This window comes from Bombyx mandarina, chromosome 06 (genome assembly GCF_030267445.1).
Source record: "Bombyx mandarina strain Sakado chromosome 06, ASM3026744v2".
Classification (NCBI taxonomy): Eukaryota; Metazoa; Arthropoda; class Insecta; order Lepidoptera; family Bombycidae; genus Bombyx; species Bombyx mandarina.
In genome coordinates, this window is record NC_143213.1 from 4,307,269 (window position 1) to 4,325,916 (window position 18,648).

The 18,648-nt window shown below is 35.2% G+C and overlaps 1 protein-coding gene across 1 annotated transcript in view; it reads left to right on the plus strand.

Moving 5' to 3' along the window:
• The window catches only part of LOC114239930 (uncharacterized), an 87,389-nt gene that overhangs the window by 58,418 nt on the left and 10,323 nt on the right, over window positions 1-18,648 (plus strand). The window contains exon 2 of the mRNA XM_028170361.2: window positions 16,916-17,173. Coding sequence (XP_028026162.2) covers window positions 16,919-17,173 — 255 coding nt within the window. The 5' untranslated portion in view covers window positions 16,916-16,918. The remainder of the gene's footprint in view (window positions 1-16,915; window positions 17,174-18,648) is intronic.

Below are 18,648 nucleotides of genomic sequence, written 5' to 3' on the forward strand. Positions count from 1 at the left end.
GTATGTTTACAATGCGATACAATGTAATGTTTGAGGGGAAGTGATGTTTCTAAATATACAGGGGAATATGGGAACGCAGTGAAAATTTAATAGTAGCGATAAGATGGCGGCATCGACTCCGCAAGCTTTAAAGTTAGGAGAAAGAGCTGCGTTTAACAACTTTATGTTTGCGCGTGTTCATATTCTATGATTTAAATATTAAATAAGGTGAAGTATATTTTTATTCAATGTATGCTGGTGCTAATAATTTTATTTAGTGCTTTGTTGTTGGGTATCAGTGGATATACAATGGATCCTTATATATGAGTATATACCCTTCTAGATACTACTTTGTCTAGCAAGAACCGGGAAAAAAATTAACAATACACAAAATGTTAGTTATTCATCCAAATTTGTTTTATCAACTTCAAAGTATACTCCTTCAGAAACGATACACTTACGCTAAAGAATAATCCTATTATGAAAATATTTTTTTTATACTTTTTCCTGAATGTAGGTTTTTTTTTCGGCCCGTATTTTCCTTTATGGCCTCTACCGAATTAAAACGGGTGCCATGAAGTGGTAATGGAGTTTAGGAAAAAGAAAGAAGTCGGCTGAAGCCATATTTGGATGGTATTTGTTGAGTTTTCGGTCAAAAATTTGTTCACAATAATTGCCTTGCGAAGGGTTGTGCGAGGATGCATTATCGTGGTGCAAAATCCAAGATTTTATTTATTTATTTATTGCTTAGATGGGTGAACGAGCTCACAGCCTACCTGGTGTTAAGTGGTTACTGGAGCCCATAGACATCTACAACGTAAATACGCCACCCACCTTGAGATATAAGTTCTATCTCAATATAGTTACAACGGCTGCCCTACCCTTCAGACCGAAACGCATTACTGCTTCACGGTAGAAATAGGTAAGGCGGTGGTACCTACCCACGTGGACTCACAAGAGGTCCTACCACCAAGTATTTTATTTCCACAAATTTGTATTTTTTAGTCGAATTTGTTTCTTTAAATGCCGCGAGTGCATAATTTGGCGAATAGTCAAAGAAAACAGTCGACATGATTTTGACTTTTGATCGACTTTGGCGTGGTATTTTCGGGTTTTGATTTAGTTGGAAGGCGCCACTACAGCGCTTATTGGCTATTTTACATGTTAAGCCCGTAAACCCACATCTCGTCAACAGTAACAACGAGTTTCGATCGATTTTTAACGCTTTCTACATCTATGAGTAGTGCATGTGCTTTTGATACAGTCAACTCACCGTAAGCCTTCTATAACATGTTCAGTAACTCCAAACACGAAATTTCATTGGCGATACATAATTAAAGACAAACTCTTTGTTCGATGTTTTTCTCCATTATAAAATTCGGAATACACTCTAGATATGATATATATGTATAACTAAAATAGCACTGTATTTAATCTAAATATCAGATGCAAATCAAAGTTCGCGCCAAAATGAAAACAGTTGTGCCAATATAACAACAACAACAAAAAAAGCTGAGTTTGAAACCTTAAACAAATCATACATTTCTCATAATTTTTGATTGAATGTATATCCGCTTGTGTATTCTTTTTTCTGAAGTACCTTTGTACACAATGTGAAGTGTTGGTATGTTTTTTTGTTCTAAGACATTTGTACGTAATATGAAGCGTTGTTATGTTTGTGTTTAAATCACAAGCACTTTTGTAAGTAAAATGAATATACGAACAAATTCTTTCTAAATCTTCAAATACAAAACAACAAAAAACCGATGTAAGAGAAACAATTTTAAAGAGTTTCATTTTGCAACAAAAAAAAGTAATTTAATTTACTAGCAAAATGGAAACTAGAATTGCGTATAGAATTACTTAATCCACGAGTAATTTAAATCTAGATTATTTCATTCAAAGGGCTTACCATCAAAGCGATACGAATTGATTGGATTACTGTATTATTCTAAGTAAATTATTTATCTCATGTTCAGAGTTTTTCTACGAATCAAAGCTTGTAATACTTGCTTGAATATGTTCACATTGCTGTTCCGACCGTATTTCGACCGTTGATTTCACGACGGCACCTATAATCCAAATTTCTTCCTCAATCCTCAATCCATGCTATCAGTTAAAGCTCCGAGAGAAACTACGCTTACCTCAAGATAAAAGCTGAAACAAACCAAATAGCGGCAAAAATAAAACACGCTAATATTTACTTCGGTTTATTTATTTATTTATAACTTTATATACTAGACAGTATAAAGGCGGACTTAATGCCCTAGGCATTCTCTGACAGTCTACCTTAGGGGGTGCAGAGAGAACCTTGGTAGATGTAGTGTGAAGGTGATATTACTTAAACATATGTGTATATATGGCATACATAATATTTATAGATACAAATACTCGTACTGAAGTAAATACATATACATAAATATATACATATAAAAATATATATAAATAAATATAATCAATTAGATGACTCTGCTAACTCTCTGAGAAAGTTAGCAGAGTTTTTCACAGCTTGTATTATTATCTGCTTATATATTCTCGAGCGTATCAAAAATTCAAATGGAATCCAGCCTCGAAGAGAGTCACTAAGCATAAGACAAAAGCAGCTACTATTAACTGACAATTCGGTATACTCTGCTCAAACTTTTAATTACCCTAATGAACCCCTTTTAATGAATACTAACCCAGCAGCAGACTGGCCTGTTAATAATTATTGCGACTCGAACTGCTTCCTTATTAATGGAAATAAGGAGTTCTGAAGTCAGGTTAACTTGTAAATGTCTCGTCCGCCCAATCATTAAACTGAGTTCAGGTGAATGGTTAATTAAGTTCACACGTGTAGCGTGCGGCGTCTGTTAATTTGTCTTGTTAAGTAAAAAGGGGTAAAGGTATTTTATTGACCTAGTTGATGTTAGACACAAAGCTGATCACTGGAAATCAAATTAAAATTGTGCTATTCGCTAAAGATTTCGCTAAAGATAAAATTTGTTCTAATGAAATACTGATCGATAGAAATGGAAATAACTATTTACGTTGCGGATTCAAAGATACACTATCTTTCCAATGTATGGAATAACACGGCAAAAGATGAGCAGCGTTCGGTAAGATGCGTAGAATCTTTTCCCGAATCCTCATCCCAAATACCTTTATGTCGCAAGGCGGAAGTCCAGTGTGTATTGCCAGTGATGACATATGACACTGAGACATGGTCGTTAATAAGGGCCTTATCAGAAGGCTCAAAATTCCGGCGACATGGATTCACGAATGGGAAGATTCGCAGGAGAACCATGAAAAAAACGACATTGCCCAAAGGATTGCGAGGTTGAAGTGGCAGTGGACAGAGCACATTACTCGTAAAATAGATTGCCGCTGGAGTCAAAAAGTTTTTGGTTGGCGACTGCGCACCGAAAGCACAGCGAGGCGACGATAGAAACTACTCTAGCGGATTTAATTAAAATGAAAATATACACCATCTAAATCTAAATAACAATATCAAAGAAGCAACTGGCCGTTAAGGTTTGGTTTTCATATTCATTTAATAAAATCAAAAGAAACGAAAGGAGGCCATTAAAAAAATATAAAAATTAGTTCTACGCTACATAACAGCCAGTAATACGAAAATGAGTTTTGAAGCGCCTAAGGGCCGGCGTCACCAAACTTTGATAAGCTTACATTTGATTTAAATTCATAGCTTTTCTGATGGTGTTTGGATATCTTACTTTGATGTTACATTTATGTTTTCTCTAATGTTTCTGAGAGTAAAGTATAATTTTGTAAGAAATAGCTCCGAATAATAAGGTAATGGATATTAATCCTATTGCACTGGATTGACCCCAGAAAGTAATTTACGGTCTATCTAGTGCTAAATGGTTTCCGGAGATCATGGACATGCACAACAAAATCCACCGCCTATTTAAGACATAATAAGGTTAAAGTCTTAATTGTAGCACTGGAAATTTCTGTAGCACTGAAATAAATACGATATATAATTCTAATAATGATGAAAATGATATTCTAACTCTTATCTAAATTACAAATTTGCCAAAGCATTTAACACATGGTTGCCAAGTTCTTGTTTTCTTACGCGTAAAATACGAAAGAATATTGAAACAAAGTCTACAATGAAATGATTTATTCATAACTCGATCACGCCTGGTCTTGGCTGCCCTTTGCTGTCAAAGGCACTGACTGCCCGTACCTATTTTTTTTCTTATTTGTAATACATCAGACACACCTGTTTATTTTTGTTGCGTAATTTAACGTGAAATGACATTCTCATCATTTATTTATGCATTAATCTTTTAAGGTCTTCAAAGGTCGTTCTATCTTTGGAAACTCTACACAAGAAAATATTTTTCACGTTATTTAAAAGCAAAGAAACACTTATAGAATAAGTAAATAAGTATAGTGTCGTTTCTATATTTTTATTTAGATACGAAAAACCTGAAAATATACTAAAAATATGTTTTACTTCTATATTAATTATTTACAGCTGTTGTGTAACGTTAACTCTGTTAATGATTGACTTGTGAAATAGAAGACTAAATAAAAATTTGGTTAGTAGTTTGGAGATCCGATTTTGGAAACAAGCTTTTGTCTATTTCTTTATTTCAGTATTGGTATTTCAAAAGTTAGAGTATCTTCCTGATTAGCTTTGCAGTGAGGCGCTGCCTGTAGGGCTTAATTTTTCCTCTGTTTAGATCTTTGTTTGGGATTAATTACAATTAGACAAGGGAATAACGATTAGAGTCAGTTTTAAGATTAAATATATCTTTTGGAAATTTGAGGATTCATTGAGTTAGGGTAGCTACAAAATATTTTCGATTAAGAGCTTTTTGCAGTATGGCTTAGTAGACCCATATAGGCGGGATGACGTACCAGTATCTTTTGATTTATAAACTTATTTTAAGACGCTTTAACGAGATTCACCAATATCTATCCATTTTTCTACGTAACGAAATCATTCAATGTGATTTGCAAAACGTAACATGATCGGACAATAAGTTCGATAAAATTGTTAATTTGCACACGTATCAAGAACCGGTGATAATCTAGTTATGGCTTAATATCCCGATCATGGCAAAAATATTGTTTAAAGTTTAAATTCAGCTTTGATATTAAACTGTTTTTTTTTTAGATTTTTTTCTATATGTATATAAATTATAATCAACAGCAATAAATACATTACAAAATTAGTTTATCCTGTCACTGTCAACCGAAGGATATTAGCTAGGAAAGACTTAGTATAAATTAGAAACTTTATATAAGTAGCCGAGATAGATGGGACTTTAAGATCAGTAGATATTTATTATTCACGTTACTGAATAAACAACGAGATTGTGACTACAAAGTTTGTGTTGATATTACAAGATTTGTAATTATTTCGTTAAAAATAATATCGTTGCGGACGAGGAGGATGGAAAAGTTGTTTGCTTATCCAATAAAATAAGAGTGTTTACTTGTTTGTTTTGGAACGAAGTTCCTTATGGGACGATGCGGAGGGGTACCTTAACCGGAGAAAAACGTCCGTAACGTAAGATTTTTATTAGTAATGCACATAGTGTACGACTTAACTTTGTAATAACGTACAAATTAGTAACGCACACAGTGTACGACTTAACTTTGTAATAACGTACAAAAAAGAATATATTTTTTTATCACTCATTTACCACGATCTCAGAGCGTTCGTTTACGCAATACACTAACTCTTATGCAAACAACCGTGAATGAAGTGTACCCCAATAAGTTCGCACGTTACCGAATGTCCGTGGGTTGTTGCGGAACCTCCAGTTTTCTTTTCTTTATACCTCGAATAGAGCTTTAAATTAATATTTTTATAATAAGGAATTTTGTTCCTATCCGGTGTCCCACGACACCACCCACCTTTTTAAAATATTTCTGATTTCTACGTTGTTAGTGGGTACTTTGATCTCTAGTCGGATTTTTGGTAGAGATCAAAGTTTAGTTTTCAGTTCGATGTTACTGGAGTTTCACAGCATGCATACCTCCAAATGGCGTTCGGTATTTTAAATGGTAATGGTTGACAACTATTACAATATAAAAAAGAAAAACCGTATTTGCTACGAACGCTTCGAGTTTGTCGTGGCGTGACGTTAAGAACCTACTTGTCTCAAGTGACGTGGCTACACGGGTGTTCAAATCCCGCGGGCAGGTTTTTCTATGGAAATACTTATTTGGCATTGTATTCACTAATGACTTTCTGCAATTCAAATAACAACATTAGGACATGTATGGGCTGCGATAACTACTTGACACCAAGTGGACTGTGATTTACGAAAAACAAATAAAAATAAATGACAAAATATCCAGTGATAGTTCTGATTCTGTTATAATAATATATTATAGTCAAAGTGACTGCACAATGTAATCGGAAATGTCCAAATTCTAATCATAAATACTCGATTCATTCAGATTCTATATTGAAGTTTGGTTAACATTGTGAATATCGGTCGCCACATTTTGAATCGATCTCGTCGCGAAACCACGAAATATGTAAATTGCTTTAAAAATGACTTTGAAACAGCGTGCCCTGTGGACTTTATTTATTTGTACTTGTTCTGCAGTAGCTGGAGAATGATTTTCTTAATTGGGGAATGTATTTTTTTGTTGTTGTTGATTCGTTGTTACCTTTGCTTTATGTCAGCCCGAATTCTTGTGATACACAGAGAATGAATGTTTCGGTTATAATCCTAAGAGTGATATTGGACGTTGCACTTTTGTTTTAATTCAGCGTCTATTGAATTTTAGCATCCCTAAAAATTAACACTGAATCATAAATTCAGTAAATTACATGAATACTGGTTTTTTTTTTCATATTAGAAATAAAAGGTAATAGATAAATGTTTCAATATTTTTTTATTTAAGAGTTAGGTTTTTTTTTGTGGATTAAATGGATGGACGGGCTCACAGCCCACCTGGTGTTAAGTGGTTACTGGAGCCCATAGACATCTACGACGTAAACGAGCCACCCACCTTGAGATATAAGTACTAAGGTCTCAGTATAGTTACAACGGCTGCCCCACCCTTCAAACCGAAACACATTACTGCTTCACGGCAGAAATAGGCAGGGCGGTGGTACCTAACCGCGTGAACTCACAAGAGGTCCTATCACCAGTAACGAAACCAGTAACCTGGTCAACGAAAAATACAATTTTTATTACTAACAAATAAAATCATGCCTCGTTTTGCTCCTGTTTGTTAAAGCTCCTAGTACGCCATCTGTCTTGTATTATGTTATAGTATTATGTATCAGAAATGTTTCCTGAAGATCTAATAATAGCTGTACAAAGCTTAAGATTAATCAAGAAGAACAATGTTTGAAGGGATAAAACAAACAAGGTTTTTCGAGTTGCCATGTAAACATAATTAATTTTTCGTTCAGAAGTTAGGTGGGAACCATTTAAAATAAAAAAGCCATGTACAATAGCGTGCTCTATCTCACATCACGAGGTGAATCCAATTATTTTGAAATTAAAGTTGTTTTTTAGGATCGCGTTTATCATCTTTCCAATTTTGAATATGGTTATTATCATTTTAAAATGTTTTAATGCAATGATGAACTTACGTTACTGACACCAAAGATTTTAGTAAGACAAGTACCATCTGAGTTTGCTTATTATTTTATTTACCATACAATGTTTATATTATTTCTACAAACGTCGTAGTCTCAACAACAACAGGTCCTCCGGCTTATTCGCATCTAGCGATAGGTATTTCATCCACTTCTGCAACAAAAATAAAATGTTTCTTGTGTTTGCTTTCAAGTTTTATCCGCGTCTTCTGTATTTTTTTTAAATTTTTTTTATTGCTCAGATGGATGGACGAGCTCTCAGCCCACCTGGTGTTAAGTGGTTACTGGAGCCCATAGACATCTATGACGTAAATGTGCTACCCACCTTGAGATGTAAGTTCTAAGGTCTCAGTATAGTTACAACGGCTGCCCCACCCTTCAAAACGAAACGCATTACTGTTTCAGGGCAGAAATGGGCAGGGTGGTGGTACCTACACGTGCGGACTCACTAGAGGTCCTACCACCAGTAATTACGCAAATTATTATAAATAATAAGTAATAAAAGTATAAGTAATTATTATAAGTATTCACTTCTATTTCCATTTTATAAGGAATCAATGTCCAAAGTGCCATTAATTTGTTCCTAAGCTCGAAGCGTTAACCATGGGACTGACATCACCGTGGCAGTTCAATTAGAGGGCAGAAGGCATCAATCACGTCTGCGCGTATGCTCCCGACCGAATCTATCACTCAAACACATTCGATAGTGACTTTACAATTTAGTTCTTATAAACGAGGAAATACAACACACATTTTCTATAACCGATTGATTGAAAGAATCAGTGTGTTCGGATATTTAAATCGATGAATTTACCAAAATCATTGTCACTTAGTGCGAAGAAGCAAGCGTCACTACAAATAAAAAGTTACCGTCCACAGCCGGCAAGTTTTAATAAGATCACTCTCCAAGGGCTACTGGACTCGATGGAGCAATTTGGAAATAATTACTAAAACAAAGCTGTTTTGTCTTTGTGCTGATTGAATTTTTCCGCTTTTGAATTTGATAAACGATAAATTTTGCGTTTCGAAATAATAAACGGTCTTAATAAAAATGGGAAATTTGAATCGTTTTATATAATATTTTTATTATTATTTCTTAGATGGGTGGACGAGCTCACAGCCCACCTGGTGTTAAGTGGTTACCGGAGTCCATAGACATCTACAACGTAAATGCGCCTTGAGATATAAGTTCTAAGGTCTCAGTATAGTTACAACAGCTGTGATATTAATTTATTTACTTATTGAATAGATGGTTGGAGAAGCTTACAGCCCACCTGGTGTTAAGTAGTTACCGGAACCCATAGATATCGACAACGTAAAGGCCGCCATCCACCTTGAGATATAAGTTCTAAGGTGTCAGTATAGTTACAACGGCTGCCTTTCAAGCCGAAACGCACTAATTACTGTTTCATGGCGGAAATAGACAGGGCGGTGGTACCTACCCGTACGGACTCACAAGAGGTCCTACCACCAGTAATAAAAGCGCAGATGAGAATATTGTTATAAAACGTATTACTTAGACATATTTGCGGTTGCTATCAAAGTTTTGCCTATTTCTGCTGCAAGTCCTGGATTCCCGTTTAAAGATAAATATTTCGGACATTGTTATGCAATGGAATCCTCGATCTGAAGTTAATATTCACATTGACGTGTCTAGTAGAAATTTGGTGTTTTTTTTTTTATTGCCCTTGTAGGCAGACGAGCATACGGCCCACCTGATGGTGAGTGGTTACCGTCGCCCATGGACTTCAGCAATGCCAGGGGCAGAGCCAAGCCACTGCCTACCGCTTAATACTCTCCACAAGCCTCGTTTGAAGAAGGACATGTCATAGCGCTCGGGAAACACCGTGGAGGGGCTCATTCCAAAGCCGGATGGTACGTGGCAAAAAAGACCTCTGGAAACGCACTGTGGTTGACCGCAGTGGCTCCAGGTAGTATGGATGAACTCTACTCCGGTGACGGGTGGCGCGATCGTAAAAACGAGATGCCGGTATCATCTCGAACAATTCCTCAGAGCAATGTTGGATCAATTTCATATTCTCGGCGTACGGATAGTAAAACAAACTATTGACTGTGTGTGTATCTCGAACCATTTTTTCGGCCACCGGGTCACGGGTTCATGAAGCTATAAATTACGAGCACAGCTATCACAATAAAGTTTTACGAGCTCGTATCCTGCTCCGGTCATAACTTTAAACGTCCACGTGTTTTGTAAAATTGCGATTTTGTCATTTATGAGTGTGTGTGTTGTTAAATCGCGATTGAGTGAAATAAATTAGGGTGCTTCGGTTATTAAAAAAATTCAAATCGTCTGCGAATCTAAAACAAATAGATTTCCGATTTATTTTTTATTTACAAATAATACTTTTTGAGTTAAATTTTGATATTAAAAACCTTAGTTTTCCTTGATGACTCTCCTATAGAGGATTATCATTATCATCATAATATATTAAATGACATAAAAAGTTTTCTAACGGAGATATGTCTCCTCGAAGGTTTGTGACAAAGATCGGTTTTGCGCTGATTTCATTCAATGGACTCTTCAGTTTACCCATAGAGATAACTAAGTTTCTTGCCGGTTTTTCTCAATGGGTCGCGATTCCGATCTAGATGGTAGATTCAGCGAAGCACTGCTGTTGCTAGGGCAGTAAACTCTCTCAGAAAAGCTCCATCAGTTCGCCAACCAGTTATTATGAAGTCAGAATAGGCCTTTGAGGCTTCTGGCACATAGGCAAAAACACCTCAGTTCGTCGGTCTACCTTGTACTATCTATATTATAATAGGTTTTATATGGCGTACTCATACTGAGTCTATGTGTGTCCTCTGTTACAGGCGAACAGTTGTAGTATTTAATAAAAATAGTATAGATGATGACCGAGCTTTGCTCGTTTTTTTTTTGATAACGCCATCTTGTTGTGTCTTTAAAGCGGTTAGTTGCCCTCAATTAAGAAAAATAGTATTATTATTCGCCAATAGATGTTGGGAAGAGTTGATTATTGAAAACACAAATAAAACAAGATTTTCTGAAAATAAATCGTAGCTAGGTCGATTTATCGCCCCCGAAATCCCCTGTATACTAAATTATATGAAAATCGTTGAAGCCGTTTCCGAGATTCAGATTATATATATACAAGAATTACTCGTTTAAAGGCACAAGATAATTTAACTATATTAAAAATTTAAAAATATTCTATGAAGGCAAAACTTAATTTAGCTTTCGATTATAGAGTTCGAATTTTAACGCGAACAAAGTCACAATCAAACATTAATGAAAATGACACAATGGAAACAAATTTTGCAACAACGCAATTTGCAATTTACATAGAAAGCATATTGTTGCTATGAGTGTGTAACAATTTTAGCGTTGTTGTGATTTAAATCCAAGTATGTCGTGAGCTTATTGTCTGAATACTCCAATAATAAAAGAAATGGCCAAAAATAAAATTTACACACATTTTGACGACTCGGATAATTAATGTGAATTTTCGTATTAGTTTCGTGTGCTAGTGTGGAACAATGAAGTTGATATTTTGAATTAAATGTTTCGGTCATTATAAATGATCAATGTACTTAATACGTGGTGTGCAGAGAAATCTGTGACGATAAAAGACAGAAAAATCTTAAACAAGCTTGGGTTTGGTTTGTTCAATGATTATAATATATAAATTGAATGATTGTATGAATTGATTGATATTTTCAATGACTATAATTATCTGAATTGAATGATTATATATGATATATATCCCTTGTATCCCGTTTGAAATACGATATTTCCAGAGAGTGGTTAATAAATATGCAACAAATCTACGTTGTCCAGTCGCACCATAGTCCTGGCGCTAATAAACTATGTCGCGCGCGTGTTTCCTAACAACGAAACTGAGCCAAATCTGTTGGGTGCCCGCCAAATGGCGATATTACGCTAATATTTTGATAAAATTAACGGCCACAATGAGGAACATGCTTAGATAAAGAGGTGCTTTACGATGTCAAAGTTTTTGAGACTAGAAATAAATTAATGAATAGTTCGACCTACACCGAAATTAGCAGTAATTTTTGGAACGAAGTTCCTTATGGGACGATGCGGAGGGGTACCCTAACTGGGAAAAAACGTCCGTAACGTAAGATTTTTATTAGTAATGCACACAGCGTACGGCTTAACTTTGTAATAACGTACAAATTAGTAATGCACACAGTGTACGACTTAACTTTGTAATAACGTACAAAAAATAACATATTTTATTATTATTCATTAACCACGATCTCAGAGCGTTCGTTTGCGCAATACGCTAACCCTTATGCAAACAACCGTGAATGAAGTGTACCACAATAAGTTCGAATGACTGTGGGTTGTTGCGAAACCTCCAGTTTTATTTTCTTTATACCTCGAATAGAACTTAAAATTAATAGTTTTATAATAAGGAACTTCGTTCCTATCCGGTTTCCCACGAAACCACACATTTTTTATTATTTTTGCGCTACAAAATCAAATATGCATATGGCCCACCTAATGCGAGTTGTTAATAGTAGATAGGGGCAAACCAATGGTAGAGGGCAAGACCAAGTCACTGTCGATACGAAAATTGAGATACATATAATTTTCTAAACCTTTAAGCTAGCAGTTGTGTTATGACAATATCATAGTTAATACCCGTACATTACTAGTATGAGAAATTTACAAAAAACACTAGAATAGTCGAAAGAAAGTTTTGATGCTAATTAGAAATTGAAGCAATTACAAATCGGTTGCTGCTTATACCGTTTTAAATTATGTGGTCTTATTCAATCTTATTCGCGAACAATCCATGGAATATTTACAACACAAAAACACATCCATCAATATTTACGGCCAAACTTGAAATTTATTTGAAAAATACCATACAAAACTTTTTGAAGAGATGAGCAATTCGTTGCGGGAACGAAGGGAAGTTGAAAGCAAACTAGCGTAGTTTCGGACTCTATTCAACAAAACTTTCCACATAAATTGTGCTTCATTAATAATTTGCTCATTCGATTTTCTCCTAATACACTTATTTAGTCTACGATATAGAAATACGGCTCGTTATACAGAATTCGATATCATTAAGTCTTAATATTGGTTATGCTTCGCCTTTGTTATTTCATAATTTGTTAATGTTTTATCTACATGTTTTTTGGCACTAAATTACATAGTGCACTAAATTGATAACGTAATCTAAATTTCGCTTCGAATAGGAATTGCCGCTATCTCCTCAAAATCAAACACGGGTTTGCGGCAGAAATATGTCGTCCCAGGAAATACGAATGACGGTTGTCAGATTATGGCTATGCTGCACCTGTATCGTGTAACCTGTGCTCCACTGAGAGTATTTGTCGCCGCGCAAGCCGGCTTTGAGCCTAAGTCCCCCGAATGCTTTAGCAAAAATAATAACTTTTCAGCAATGTGCTATAAGATTTTCGTGATATGTAATTTATTATTATCTAATAGGCTTGATTGCTGTTCATATTTATGAATGTTTTACAAAATAACTAACCATTTAAGTCTTTGACATTTTATTTCGTTTAATATTGTTTAGTAGTGGTAACTGCTTTTAGTCAAGTGAGCTGACATTTCTATAATCTTTGACTATGCAGGTTTCACGTTTAAGGGATCGGGCTTAAAAGGTGGTACGATGCGTCAGCATTAAATATTTTCTCATCGTTTTTTTTGTCTTATTTATAAAATAGGCTTATCTCTAATAGTTGTCGGTTCGTTTGAATTTGTAAAACTCATTGCCCTACCGTATTCATGTCGGAACAAACTTCGGAGTCCACTCATCAGATGAACTAAGTTCATCTGTCTGTCTCGGTTCAGTGAACTCAATTTGTTAACTTATTAACGCTTATTCATGTGACAGCGCTTAACAGTTTTTCATGCACAGAGAGAAGTTTACTTTTATGTTTTCACAACGAATCTAAAATATCGAAGAAGAAAAAGAAATAATCTTATTTAACCGCTGCCTCAAACAGTAGGAAGATTTTCCGTAGGACGCGATGGCTGTCTATCCGATGCGATTTCAAAATGAACGTTTATTTTTCGACTTAGACTCACATTTATTAGATTATCCTGTTTATAAATTATAAATATTATTCTATATCGTAATAATTATACACAATTATTAGATTATGGGATATGTATTATATAGGGGTATATTTTCGCAGTACCCGCTGGGCCTGGTCTTGTATTTCCAATTTTATGTTCACCTTCTTGAGTAGAGTAGTATATACCTATATATATGCTCTACCTGATCATTAGTGGTCACCGGTACAAATAACAAAAATATTTTTTGAGTAAAAAGTGAAATTTGCTATTTAATTTATTTATTTTGGTAATATGTCGTATTGTAGGCCCGTAAGGGTAGGTATTTCTTTTCTATTTTCTGTCTATTCGATGCCTGTTTCTGTAAGGATCAGTCGTGCGTTCTCTTTGAAGATTGAAACAATCGTTGTAGGCTGCAATTAACACTTGGACCTCATGTTTCAATGTGGGTAACGGCTTTCAAATTGTAATAATAGCTTTGGCCCTGTACCAACGCCTAGTGGATCGGGATCACCAATTTATGTATTAATTTTAAAAGAAAAAGTTCTGGAGTTTTAAAATTTACGATGCTGATTAACAAAACAATTTCCGAAGTTTTCAAAGACTCAAACAGATCTAACATTGTACGAAAATGGGATTGACAGCAATTTCAAGTTGCAGATACGAGAGCTGTAGACGATGCCATCAATCAAAAGACTTTATACAAGAATAAGTGTCGAACTTAACGTGACAGACAGGAATAAAGTAAAGGACCGCTCGTAAATTTCGTGCTTACCACGACCATGTTTACGACATGTTCTTAAACTAAAGCTAGATACTGACTCTGCGATTTGTTGTAATACAAAATAAAATCTATATTTGCACTAGAAATAGTGTGATATGTGGTTATTGTATGTTCTCTATAAGTTTTTTGTGGGTTGGGACAAATTTTTAACGAGATACGCTGAGGGAATGCGCGAGGTATATGGGACTGCCAAAGAAACCTATTTAACGACTCTCCTGAACTCTTACTAGAAAGTCGGAGCCCCGCTCAGAAAAGAACCCAGGCGTGGTCTTTACCTCGACAGCGAGGCGACCACGGTCAATTGCGTTAACAGACACACGATCACTCTAAGGACGTCTGACTGATGGAGTTGGGATTTAATTTACTCATCTAGGTACCGACAATGCCTTTGAATAAAAGTAGTCTCTACTCAATCAAAGATCAAAACCTGTTCAAATTACTGACAGATATTTTAATCCATATTCTTCTCCTTATAAATTGTGTTACTCTTGACTGACCCTACTTGTGGCCATCCTACTGCACTCATTTAGGAGACCTTCCAATGTAGTTTTATTCATAAAACTATCCTTAAAATATAATACAACAGTATGAATATGAATTTAACATAGAACGTATTCAATATATGAATGAAAACTATCCATCAAACACTAATGAAAATTTAAAATTGTCAGACAGTGAATGCACCGTTTTATCAAAGGGTTCCAAACTTACATTTTCGTTCGATGTACTGGAAAATTTCTTAAACAAGGAAACAGAAATCGGTTTCTTATCCGCACCGATAACTTTGTAAAATTGTTTTGGCTATCAGGATTTTGTTTATGGTAATCGGGCGGTAACGTTAACTTGGAACTTGCTGAAAACAAAATAAGACTTACAGAATCTGAATGAGCATTTTATTGCTGTTTCGAACATGTAAAATAATTGCCTTTAAATTTCATGTAGATAAATAAAATGAGATACTTGAGTTCTCAAATAATTTGTTTAATTTTTCAACTGCATTGGATCAGCAGACGGAACTCATGGTCTACCTAGTGTTTAGTGGTTTTCGAAGCTCTTAGACATTGTAGAGCGAATACTATCGTTCACCTTAAGACTTGATGAAGAAATCTGACTGGTATTTTGATACGATAAGGTACTATGGATAAGCAAGGTAATACCTAAACCATAGCTAGGACTAGTGGGCAATACGTTATGCTTGCTTATGAGTAAACAGATAGACTAGCATAGTGGTTTGAATACTATGACATCGAGTAAATTTTGTACGATATTCGATGAAGTATTTAAAGCACGTAGATTGGAAACATATTACCTTTTGAGCTAGTGATGCTAGTTAAATACCATATTTGCAGGGGAATAGTGAAGGGTAATGTTTCGGGAATGGTAACTTTACTTACTCTACTACTTACTTTACTCTCTGGATGCTTCTGTTGATGACAACAATTTTATCAATAACGTGCTGTGTTAATAATATGGTGGAATCTAGGCACAGTGATATAGCTCCATGTCTTTTTCATTAAGTCAGCTTCAAATACAATCAAAAGAGACTAAGCGCTGAGCCAGGATTAGTTATAAAAGCGTCATATCTCGGATTATCAGGATCTAACCAAGAATTTAACGATTGTTTATGTAATAATTGTTCTTGACATTTAATGCGACTTAACAGCTAAAAATCAGGACGTGAATGCCAATATACCTTGAGACTTGAGGTTTGATTCTCAATGGTATTACGTTACATTACATTTTGAAGTCGTGGTGACCTAAAGGATAAAACGTCCGTTGCATTCGAATCTCTCAGGCGGGTACCAATTTTTCTAATGAAATACGTACTTAACAAATGTTCAGGATTCACTTCCACGGTGAAGGAACAAAACATCGTGTAATAAAAATGAAACCCGCAAAATTATAATTTGCGTAATTATTAGTGGCAGGATCTCTTGTGAGTCCGCATGGGTACCACCACACCGCCTATTTCTGCCGTGAAGCAGTAATGCGTTTCGGGTTGAAGGGTGAAGCAGCCGTTGTAACTATACTGAAACCTTGGAACTTATCACAAGGTGGGTGGCGCATTTACTTTGTAGATTTCTATGGGCTCCAGTAACCACTTAACACCAGGTGGGCTGTGAGCTCGCCCACCCATCTAAGCAATAAAAAAAACATAGCGGTTATTTCGTCTTTCAAATTGATAAGCATGCCTCTGCTGTATTAGAAATTACCCTCAGACACAGCCCACTGAGTTTCTCGCCGGATCTTCTCAGTGGGTCGCGTTTCCGATCCAGTGGTAGACTCTGCGAAGCACGGCTCTTGCTAGGGTTCGTGTTAGCAACGTCGTCAGGTTTGAGCCCCGCGAGCTCACCTACTAGTTAAGGTTACGCTGAAATAGCCTCCCAAGGCTATCAGCTTATTTAGGAAAAAAACATATTTGAAACTGACAGGATAGTGGAACCTATCCGTGCTGACCTCAATACGTACCAGCAGCAAATGTCATCTAATTTGATTTTTTGTTTTTCAGATCATGTTGCTGTTGCTACTTCTATGTTTACTTCCGTACATCGCCGCCCAACAACAATGGGTGCCTTGTTCGGAGTTGAATGACGACTTACGCTACCCCTGTCGGTGTCGAGTGCAAGTTGACAGAGCCCTTCAGTTGAGAATCTTGATGAATTGTGACCGAGTGGTCTTTGCTGGAGACTTCCCGACTTTGCCATATGGCGCTCCTATTATTTCCTTCAGTCAACGTTGGGCTGGACAACAAACGCTGCCGATGCAGGTTTGTTTAGTTTTAATAATATATAAAGAGTAGAATAGATAGCTAGAAGATATAGCTTTGCTAGCTTAGATAGCTAGTACATTGCGTTTTTGGTGATACATCCAATATTATCATTGGGTAGTAGAGGTGAAAATGGAAGTAGTGATGTACTGAATTCTATTAGCTCACTAGAATTATTATTCCAAAAAAATATCATTTAATTTGCACCAGGTTTTTTAGACATTTTGGTATTTTGAAAAACTGGTCTTCCTAATTTGTCGGTGTCAATGCTTATTAGTGTCTATATAGTAATACAAACATATATATTATACTTGGAGTTACTGAAATCTGAATATTCACATATTTCTCTAGTTCGTAATAAAAATGTGTCCAATTATATTTGTTCTGCTTAAAAAAACATTGATTTTAAAAATATTTTCACAACAGTTAATAGGTATAGTATGAACTAATGAAGTAAATAAAGCAGACGATTTTTGATCAACAAGATCTAAAAGGTAATAAATAAAACCATAAATAAAGTCAGCATCGTTTATTTATTCTACACGAATATGAAAACTGTACACACGAAATCCGCAAGCGTTAGTTTTATATGAGCAGATTTCTATTTAACACTAAGCACGCGATGCTTCATGATCTGATTCTCGTAGTCGGAATGCGTGATCTCATCACTATTGTCGTTTAAAACCGCTGTTTGAAAAACGAAAATAAGCAGTGTTAAATATTCGAATAATAATAAAAACTGCTTTTTTTGTTTTGCCGTAACCCTACGTAAATTGCCGTATACTACGTTTTTTAGTACTGAGTTTATTTTCAAATATTTTGCAGATATTCTAAATGATTTTTGAAAAAAAGTACCTCATGAAAACAATGCAAAAATCAATGTTGTATTCACAAGAATAAAAATTGTAATGGTTATTAAATAAATGTTGTTAATTTATTTAAAACGTTAAACATGTGCGTGCCAAGACAGATCCGTACAGGTCGATACCTAATACATACCTATAGTCAAATTGCGTAATAGTAGGTATTCCGACGCTCCGTACTTTATACTTATTAATAGAGAGTCGATCTATCGATGGTTCGCGTTCAAAGGGTCAAGAAACATATATGACAATAGTTTGTGCAGCCTTTAATCAGAAGACATGGGTAGTGACATCGATATATTCCAGATGCTCCCACGATAGCCATATTGCTTTTCTAATGATATTTCATTTCATTCGTATATTCAGGACTTTTCTAAATTTATTGGAAGCACATTGTATTCGCCCAATTATCGAAATTTCCTCATCTTTACTGACCTTTATTTATTATAAATTAAATTATCCTTTTATGATTTTTCATTTATATTATTTTTAAATCGACTTTTTCATGGTTTTCTTCAATATATCAAAGTTCATCAATATCGACTAAAGAAAAATAAAAGAAAGAAAATTGATCGATAAATATTGAAGAAAATTGAAAATTGGTTATATCTT